Below are 10,371 nucleotides of genomic sequence, written 5' to 3' on the forward strand. Positions count from 1 at the left end.
GTTGCGTGGATGGAGCAGGGGGGAGGCCATACATAAGGAAACAGGTCCTTTGCCCTAGAAATGCGGCTTTTCCTGGGGATTTCCTGGCTGATGCAAGACGAGACATAAGAAAATGGTGGCTTTGAGCCTAAGGTGCTGCTGGAAAGAGTTTGTCCCCATCTGAGAAGGGATCTTGCTTTAAAATTGGGCTTGGCTCCTTGCTGGGTCTCTTTGGGTCCATGGAGATGCCAGCTCTTGGCTAGGACGGGGAGTGCAGGTGGAGGTGGAGAGATGCTGGTGGTCTCGCATGGCAGGGAGAAGGTGTGGGACTCTGGGGAGCAGCCGGAACGGACACGTGGACACCACCTGCCTCAGCACCCCTGCCCCAGCGCAGGGCTGCCGGGAGCCTCGGGGCCACATCCAGCACCCATCCTGACTCTGCCGGCACCCAGCGAGGAGCTGGTGGCACCACCATGTCCCAGGCAGAAGGTACAGCTAAGCCCTTGGTCTGTCCCGGGGGAGGCACAAGCTTTGCGCAGGGACCTCAGTGCTGGTGTGACCTTCCCCCTCCCCACCCCCAAATCAGCACCAATTTCCATCCCGTCCTGTTTAATGGCCCCGTTTCTCTTGGATTTTTGATCCTAGAAGCACCTTTTGCCCCAAACTCTGATTTGCAGGGTGTTGCGCTGCTCCAGGAGCTTCTGGAGCAGCAGTTCCTGTCCCCATGTCCCCCAAAGGTCCCATCTGCACCTGGGGAGGGGGGTCAGGCCTGGATGGAGCTGGGGTGGGGGAATAAGCACTGGACGGGATGCGCTGGCAGCTGGTCCCCAAAGCATGAGGGATCCATGCATGGACCACCCCGCCCAGGAGGCGAAGAGACCTTTGAGTACTGCGACGTGGTCATCAACAGCCAGCAGAAGGTTTCGGACATGTACACGCAGCTGGAGAAGCTGGGAGAGTAAGTGGGGGGTCCCACGTCCCCACCACTTGGGGGTGGTCCGTGGCTGTCCATGTGCAGCCATGGGTGGGATGCAGGGTGGTGGTGATGGCTCCTCCACCCCTCATCCTCGCTCTGTCCCAGGGGGAAGTTTGGGACGGTGTACCAGCTGCAGGAAAAAGCCACCGGCAAAATCCGAGCTGGGAAATATTTCCAGACGCGGACAGCTAAAGAGAAGCAGGCGGCTCGGGCTGAGGTGGAGCTCATGAACCTGCTGCATCACCCGCGCCTCGTGCAGTGCCTCGCCGCCTTCCAGGGCCCCGCTGAGCTGGTGATGGTGATGGAGTAGTGAGTGTGGGGGCAGAGTCAAATTTGGGGGTGGTGGGGACAGTGCTGGGCCCTGCAAGGAACAGTATTGAAGGTGGGGAGGGGTCCCTGGGCTGCGGGGTGCTGACGCGGGGCATAGGGTGGATGGGGAACCCGCAGACCCTGGAGGTACGGGTGGTGAGATGCTCCCAGAGCTCCAAGTATGGGTTCCCCGGTGGGGCTTCTCCTTGGGGCTGGTAGACCCCGGCGGGGTCCTCGGAGCTTTGTCCTCTCCCAGCGTGGCAGGCGGGGAGCTTTTTGAGCGTATTGTGGATGATGACTTCGAGCACACGGAGCCCAGCAGCGCCCAGTACGTGCGGCAGATCCTGGAGGGGCTGCAGTTCATGCACGGCCAGGCTGTTGTCCACCTTGACCTCAAACCCGAGAACGTCGTCTGCGTCAGCCCCAGCAGCCACTGGCTCAAGATCATCGACTTTGGCTTGGCGCGGAAGCTGGGTGAGCGAGGAGGGGGGTCCTGGGGGACTGGGGTGGGGACTGTCATCGTCGGAGGGACACGATCTGGCTGGGCATGTCAGCAAGGAGCTTGGCATCCTCCCACCTGTGCCTTTGGGGAACACAGCCCTGTGGCACCGGATCAGGGCCCTTCCTGGTGACTGTAAGATGCTCTGGTGAAATCTGCGTGTCTCTAGCCCTGCCTCTGAGGTGGGGACCCCAGAGACCCCCACCCCTGTGGCTACCCGCCACCCAGAGATGCTCTAGGAGATCACCAAGACCTGTGATGGGCCCTGGAGGGGGGCAGCTCCACCTGGATGCAGGGGCTCAGGCATCTGGCACGCGTTGGGGTGCAGCTGGGCTCCCCCAGGGACATCCCAGCTGGACGCCTGCCCCATGGTCTCCATCTTCTCCACAGCTCCAGACACCCCCGTGAAGGTGTTGCACGGCACCCCTGAGTTCATGGCTCCAGAAGTGGTCGCCTTTGAGCCCGTGGGCTTCTCCACGGACATGTGGAGCGTTGGTGTCATCTGCTACATCCTGTGAGTGGCCTCCTGGGGACAGCAGGTTGGGCTGGAGGGGGTTGAGCCGTCACTGATATCCTTGCATCGCCTCTCCAGGCTGAGCGGGGAGTCCCCCTTCCAGGGCGACAATGACATGGAGACGCTGAGCAACATCACAGCTGCCCAGTGGGACTTCGAGGAGGAGACCTTCTCAGAGATCTCCCAGCAAGCCAAGGACTTCATCAGCCAACTCCTGCAGAAGGACCCCCGGTAGGACCTGGGGGTGGCTGTGGGGTGCATCCCCACGGTCAGACCTGGAGCTGGGCTGGGTTTTGGGGTGCCAAGGGGATGGACAGGGGAAAGTGCTCAACGCGGTCAGCGGAGGGGATGCTCGATGGGGCTGTGCCAGGGTCTGGTGGTGGTGCAGCCCCCCCATGACCACCCTGTCTGCCCCCAGCCGCCGTCTCTCTAGTGCGGGGGCTCTGCTGCACCCCTGGCTGCAGCAGCCCCAGCCCAGCAGCACAAAGGCACTGTCCAAGGAGAGGATCAAGCAGTTCCTGACTCGTCGGAAGTGGCAGGTACCCGGCGGGGTGGTGGGGATGTGGGGATGGGGATGGCTCTGGTGGGGCTCAGTGCTCCTTCTCTTCTCTCCAGAAAACAGGCAGAGCCCTGCTGGCCCTTAACAGGTTGACTTTGCTGTCCCAGAGCCCGGAGAGGAAAGCATCAGAGGCTCAGGATGAGGAAGGTGATGGCCCCTGAAACATCATCCCCCACACGCCCCATCAGCACATTCTCTCTGCTTTGCCATCCCCAACTCGTGCTCCTGAGAAGCTTCCCCACCTTTGCTCCAACCTGCCCTGGTGCCACTAAATCCCTGGGCATGTCCCCACGGCGGCATTTCTGCTCCGGGGCCAGCTTCAGTGCCCCAAGGTTCTCTCCATCCTCATCCCTGAGGGGCGATCTCTGAAGTAGCCTTGGCACAGGCGCATCCCGCTCCACAGGGCTGGGATCTGTGTGTGATCTGGAGCTGATCCCCACAAGACCTGGCCCACGGGTGCCACACGTGTTCCACCAGCAGAGGAGGGAGGTTGAACTCAGTCAGCTCCTCACGTTCCCTCTGTCCATCTTCCAGCAGACCTGGGCTGCAGCCTGGAGAAGGACCAAGCCTCTGGGTCTCTGCCCCGACGAGGTCCCAGCTTCTCAGAACTGCTGATGGACCAGGAGGAAGAGGAAGGTGAGAGCGCTGTGGCTGCAGAGGAGGCAGAGAGCAGCATCAGCGTGGCCATGCCACCCCAGTCCTGGAGCACCTAGAGCAGCTGGTGAGAGAGGAGCAGGGAGCGATGGGGATGAAGCCTCCTCCGGCAGCTCACACGATGACCAGGCCAGCCTGGGGTAGACCCGGCCCCCAGGGCTTCTCTCCCGTGGGTGAGCTCTGGGGTCCCGCGCCACCCCTGTGCTGGTGCGGGGCCAGCCATGCCTGCCGTCCCCAGCAAGGAACCGGTGCTCCTCTCTGCATGGCTGCCTGGCTTCAGCTGTCACCAATAAAGCCCCGAGGATCTCTGCACTCCCGGTGCTGCTTCTTTTTCCCCAGAAAATCACTGGGAGGGGTGAGAAAGAGCTGCCCAAGCTGTGCCCTCCTTTGGGAGCCGGCACCAGGCTCTGCCCCCACCTGGGCCACCGCCCTTGTCTTCTCCAGGGGAGATGCTGGCCCTGGGGACAGGGACCGAGGGGGGATGGCTCTAGCAGCAGCCCTTGGTGTCCCTTGTTTGGAAGAGTCTTCCTTCACCATCAAGGGGGGTTGGCATCATGTCCTGAGCCCACGGGCAGGAGGAGCCAGGACGAGCCCTGGGGACTCTGGTCTCCCCATTTCTGGGCCAAGTCTGGTACCACAGGGTGGGAAGGAGCCCAGAAACTGCTGTGTGACCTCCAACCTCCTCCTAAGGAGGCAGCTGGGGCAGAAATTGGGGTTTGGGAGCCCCTCTCCTTCAACAAGTGCACAGCCCTGCCCCTGGGGAAGAGCAACCTCAGGCACCAGCATGTGGATACCCAGCTGGGAAGGCGCTTGGCCTGGGTGTCCTGGTGGACACCAGGCTGACCATGAACCAGCAACAGGCCCTTGATGCAAGGAAGGTGACTGGTGTCCTGGGCTGCATTAGGCAACTTCTTGCCAACAAGTGGAGGGAGGCAACCCTTCTCTTCACTCAGCACTGGTGAGGCCATGGCTGGAGGACTGTGTCATGTTCTGGGGTCCCCAGCACGAGAGAGACATAGAGAGATCAGCAAAGGATGGTGGAAGGACTGGAGCACAAACCTATGAGGAAAGGCTGAGAGAGCTGGGACTCTTTAGTCAAGAGAAGAGAAGGCTCGACATAAGTACCTGAAGGGAGGGTGTGGCAGGGATGGAGCCAGGCTCTTCTCAGTGGTGCCCAGAGGCCATGAGCACCAACTGAAACACAGGAGGTTCCACGTGAACCTCAGGAAACACTCTTTTACTGGTGATGGAGCGCTGGCACAGGCTCCCCAGGGAGGTTGTGTGGTCTCCATCCTTGGAGATGTTAAAAACCAGTCTAGGCGTTGTCCCAGGCAGTCTGCTCCAGGTGGCCCTGCTAGAGGAGGGGGATGGACCAGGTGCCCTCCAGAGGTCCCTTCAAACCTCAACCATCGTGTGATTCTCTGAAAACCCACCTCCTGTTGAAGCTGGGCTGGGGGCTGCTCTCCTCCAGCCCATGCCGATGCCTGAGGACTTGCAAGGGTGCCCTGGTTGGAGTGGTCCAGCCCTGTGCCCGCTACCAGGGTGCTGCTGTGCCGAATAATGCACAGCTGAGGTACAGCTGGGACCCTTCCCGCTCCTCTTCCTCCAGCCCTGCTGGGCGAGGCCACTGGGGGAGGGAGAAAAGTGTTATTTTTATGAAACAGAACCAAATCCACCCACTCAACCACAGCGGTGACACGCGTCCGAGCGCTCTGGCCAGGAGCACTCGTGGGGCAGGGATGAAAGGGACACCAACCATCAGAGCTGCTGCTGGATGGGCGATGACAAACCTGCTCTCGGGTAGTTTGCTGAACCCTCTAGGAAGTTGATGGCCACCACAGCAGGTTTCCATATCGGGATCTGGCATCCTGCTGCCTCCGGAGGTGGTAGACCAGCGGGAGTGCCTGTGGCCCCTTGGCTGGGGGACTTCATGGCTCTTATCTGCTCTTCTCTTGGGCTGAGAGGGGGGATGCTGCCACCGTCCTGTCCCGTTATTGTGGCATCAACTCTCCAGCTGACAAGGCTTTATCAGCACCCAGGCCTGACTTGAATTTTTGTGGCAAAAGTCTGTTCCTGTTAATAACGTCCACGGCTGATGGCTGCTACATCTGACCACGGGAAGGAGGAGACCGCTGCCGCATGGCAGCACCATAACATACTCTGCCCAGGACATGGTGGTCTCCTCCCTTGTTGGAAATAGTAGGTGCAACTCAAGAAGGAACTTAATTTGGAAGCTGGTGCACAAACCTCCAGCCGGAGCACGGGGAGCCCTTTTGGGGACTCCCAATGATGGTGAGGCCACCTTGATGTTTTCATTGCTTGGCATGCTGTAGGTCGTTCCTCACAGGGTTTCACCATGGCTGTTTAACGGCCGTGTGAGACATCTCCTGCCAGAGCTCACCTGCTTTCCATTCCTCCCACGTTTTCAGTGGGAGAAGTGGATTCACTGCTTTGAGTTGGAGTAGAAGCTCCTTAGAAACAAATAAACAAAAATATTCCCTACTCTATCCACGATGCTTGTTTTCCCTTCCCAAAGTAACAGAGAGAGGCTGAGGAACTTTCTCCACCACTGCTCTTCTCTTGATGTTCATGCACATCACATCCCAATTTTTACCCATTATCTATTCCATGTTTTCCTCGTTACACAGACTCCGAACTCACACACGTCCCTTGGGAACCAAGCCGAATGCCTTCAAGCTGCAGATGATAAGCAAACACCGAGTTATGTATAATCAATCCCTTGATGAGCTATTTACCATGTGACATTACCAAAATATTTCTAGTTCCGAACTATGTTTATTTTCAACTGTTTTCCAAACTCCTTGCAGCCCTGAAAATCCATGTCCCAGGATTCCAGACATGAGCTTTCCCTCTATAATCCTGTGTTTTACACTGTAAAAATTGATTTAGCTACAGAAGAAGATGATTTACCTAGAGAAGGCACACCATTCTTCTCTTTCCACTGCTTGCCATGGCTTAACACATTAAAATGTGCACTTGAGAAAGCTACGGACTAAATGAAGAGTGGAGTTATACCTGGAACTCATTAAAAGCACCAAGAAATTCAGCAGCACTGAAAATAGAAATCCAATCTCGGCATCTCAGAGGCAAAGGAATTAAGATCTTGATCCTTCCATCAGGAAGGACTCTTGGGTTGACCTTCAGTTCAGCCACGAAACTTCAGAGTAGGTCTTCAAATCAGAAATCCTCCATCAAGGCAGAAAGGAAGAGCAATGCCCTTGAGGAAACGGGTCCCTCCTTATCCCAGACACCCCTCGGTCCAGCCCCTCGGAGGTACGTGAGGTGGGGCCAGCTGTCCAAGTACTCTCGAGCTGCTGGAGCTTAATCCTCAGTGCTAAGTTATCATTATAATCTCGGGCTTACTTTTGGCTGCACGGTCTAGGCCTAGGAATGCTTTTATGGATGAGGAAGTATTGCCTACCATCAAGAAATAGCATTTTTCTTTTTTGTGGACCTGCAAATTCAGGGGAAAAAAACAGAAGAGTACAGTGTCCTGCCTGGGTGTGTTCCAGTTAATTGAAATCAATTAAGAAAACAAACATAAGTCAGAAGTCAACATTAATGTAAAAAAGAAATGAGCCCTGGGCACATATTGAAGATGATTATTTGAACACGTCATTGCTAGAATGCTTTTTTTTTAAGTGCCTTTACAATAGGTTGTGAAGAGCCACCACGTAATTTGAATTGTCAGATAAAAGCCTTCGTGTATGGCAAGTCAAACACCAGGAAAGCGGTGAAAGCAGAGAAGACACGAGAGCGTGAGGACTTGGTAGCCACAGAAGCAAAGGCAGTTAAATGAGGACAGAAGCCGTAAGTGATGAAGGAACATCAGTAACGCCCGAGCTGTGATGCACGTGTCTCTCAGCAGAGCACCCTGAGCAAGGCGGGGTGTCCTCACCGCCCAAAGGCCATGGCCAGGTCCTGGCCAGCCTCAGGGGGGAGGTCAGGAGGCTCTTCGTGATCACAGGAGCTGGACAACCGTCACCCCAAGGTGCGGTGCCCAGGATGGGTTGTGCAGGGCTGGCCCAAGAGGCGAGCAGGTAAGAGCTATGAAGTCCCCGGCAGAGGGGCCGCCGGCGCTCCGGCTGGCCTACCACCTCCAGAGGCACCTCGGTCTGTGGGGCTGAGGTGAGGGGTGGGCAGGATGTTCTCCCACCTCATCCTTCTGGTATGGCTGGTGCAAGGACTACCACGTCCAATCTGCACCAAGGACCTCCAGCACCCCAAAACCCAGGACTGGGCTCCCTCTTTGCAGCTCAGTCCCGTGCCTGCAGGGATCAGCCCACCCCCAAATCTCTCGTGAAACACCGCCCCGTGCACAAAGGGCCACGAGCCCTGTCCGGCCCTATGGACAGCCCCCATTTCATGCCCCGCTTTCACGACCTCCACCCCACCCTTGCAGCCCAGACAATGGCCAGGAGATGGTACCCTTCGTCTCATTCCTGCTTCTCCTGGGGATGGAGAGCCACTGCTGTCCCCCACGTCAAGCCCATCCTGCCCAGCCCTGCCTGCTGCTCTGATCGCACTTGCCCTTGACATGGGACATCTCACCCCAAGGCAGGAGGGCCCTGGTGGGACCTTTGAGGTCAAAGCCTGGCCCCTGCCTGGCCCAGCAGGCAGGCTGGGCTCTGTCCTGGCACCCGCCTCTGACCGGGCTCGGTCCACACCAGGTCCCGTGCGTGAGGGTCTCCACTCCTGCCCTTCACCCCCCAGCTGGGATCCCAGCCCTGGTGCTTCCCATCAGGGAAGGTCCTTGCACCCTTTTCCAGCTGTGGTCAGGAAGGTGTTGCTAGCGTGAACGTGGGTGCTCTGACAGCGCCCACATTCCACCCCGGCATGTGGGCAGGATGCTCCTGGTGGGATCCAGACCTTGGGATGCCCACAGACCCCCGGTCGCATAGCAGAGCCCACCCCCGGCATGGGACAGCTCTGGGTGAAAGCCCTGGTCCTCACACACGCCCAGGTGACGGCTGCCCTCTTGGGCGCGCCGCCGGGACAGCATCCCCGCAGAGGGTTGCAATGCCTTCCCTCAAAACCTGGGATCTTAGGGAATCGAAGGCGAAGTATTTAATGAAATGCTGAAATATTTAATGAGATGAAGAGATTTCAACCGCAAAACTGAACTTTGGAAAATCAGAACGAACCCAAATGTGGGTGACCCCAATTTCAGTGCCGCTGAGCCGCCCGCGGCTCCTCTCCAACCTCCCAAACCCCCGGAGATGATGGGGAGGACGCAGCATTGTGCCAAGGGCGGCTCGGGAATCGGTGGCAGCTGCCTGCTCGCGTCGCGCGTCCCCCGGATGGGATTTGGGGTTTGGAGAGGGCGGGAGAGGTTGGCAGAACAGGTCCGGCGTGTTCCCCTGGTCTCTGCGGTGCCGAGCGTCTCGCCCCGACACCTCGGCAGGTCTCGCCAAACAGGAGATGCCACGAGAGTCGGACAGACACGGTAATGCCGGCGTCTGACCCCGGGGCTACGCGGGGCGTTTCCGAACCATGGTAGATCCTGGGGGTCCCGGGATCCCACCTGGATCTGTCCTCCACCCAGCCCTCAGCAGATCTCTCTTTGAATCTGAAATCTTGGCGCATCTCACCAAATCTCACCGAATCTCACCAGATCTCAGCAGAATAATGCACTTTGTGTCCTGGCAGCGGTTTGGAGCTGCGGTTATTGATGCCGGTGTGGCAGGAGCCATGGGGCCATGCATCAGGCCTTGCTCTGTGCAGGCAGGGAGCAGGCAGGGAGCGGGCAGGAGCTGCGTGTTGATGGGGTGAAACCAGCTGCCGCATCCCCGGCCGTGTGCGGAGGACGCTCTGCCAAAGGTGATGGGTGCTGCGGCTCCCCCGGGAGAGCCGGCGGGGAGTCTGGGCGCCAGCGCCAGCTCCGGCCCCGCGTGCCCCCTGCCCATGGCACCCTTGGTGGTTCTGCTCGGCCGGCTTTATCCCGGCCCGGCACAAAGCAGCGGCATCCTGGACCATCGGGATCTGTCCCTCCTGGCAGGGCCGTCCCCTTGCCCACACCATGCCAGCCCTGGCACTGGGCACGTGTCCCCACCCAGGGAGCCCCCAGACCCGGTGTCACACACTCTGGAGGTCCCCTGCCCAGGGTGGGCTGCCCAGGGATGCAATGAGTTTGCTCAGCCTCAGCTCTCCCTCCTGTGGTGGCTGAGGCAGGAAGAGCGGGGAAGAGGGGAGGGAGCCAAACACCTGCTGGCTGCCCTCCTTGCTCCCATCTGCCCCTTAAAAATATAAAATACAATATAATACAATAAAATAAAATAAAATAAAATATAAAATAAAATAAATAGTAAAATAAAATAAATAGTGAAATAAAATAAATAAGATAAAAACATTAAAGGAAAATAAAATAAAATAATAGAATAAATAATAAAAATTAAAAAGGAAATTAAATAAAATTTAAAATAAATAATAAAATAAATAAGACAACAGGAAAGCAAAATAAATGATAAAATAAAAATAATAAAATAAAAAGTGAAATAAAAAATTAAAATAAACTGTAGAATGAAACAGAATTTAAATAAATTAGTAAACCAAAATTAAAAAAAAAGCATAAAACAATAAACGCATCAATGGAAAATTAAAGAAATTAAAAATTAAAATAGAAAATGAATTAAGTAGAATGAAAGTAAAATCAAAATAGGTTAAAATAAATAAAAAGAGATCAAAAGACGGTGAACCGCGACCAACCGAGCCCGCGCAAGGCGGGGAAGCAGAAGGCGCCGCAGCGCGGGGGGCGGCCGGGGCCGGGGCCGGGGCCGGGGCGCGGCGGAGCCCGGCCCGCCGGGGCGGGGGGGCGGGAGGAGGCGTTGACAGCGCAATAACGCCCGGAGAAGTTGCAAACG

The 10,371-nt window shown here is 57.1% G+C and overlaps 1 protein-coding gene across 1 annotated transcript; it reads left to right on the forward strand.

The window, feature by feature from the left end:
- Nucleotides 1–824: 824 nt before the first annotated feature.
- LOC309413403 (myosin light chain kinase, smooth muscle-like) lies at nucleotides 825–3,549 on the forward strand (the record flags this gene model as incomplete). The annotated part of the gene is made up of 8 exons (XM_082010523.1): nucleotides 825–937; nucleotides 1,061–1,264; nucleotides 1,521–1,738; nucleotides 2,154–2,277; nucleotides 2,356–2,508; nucleotides 2,696–2,816; nucleotides 2,893–2,983; nucleotides 3,371–3,549. The coding sequence occupies 8 exons, from the start codon at nucleotides 825–827 to the stop codon at nucleotides 3,547–3,549; spliced, it is 1,203 nt and encodes a 400-aa protein (XP_081866649.1).
- Between the last annotated feature and the right edge of the window lie 6,822 nt (nucleotides 3,550–10,371).

Source organism: Phaethon aethereus (assembly GCF_964289735.1).
Source record: "Phaethon aethereus genome assembly, chromosome: 25".
Taxonomy (NCBI): domain Eukaryota; kingdom Metazoa; phylum Chordata; class Aves; order Phaethontiformes; family Phaethontidae; genus Phaethon; species Phaethon aethereus.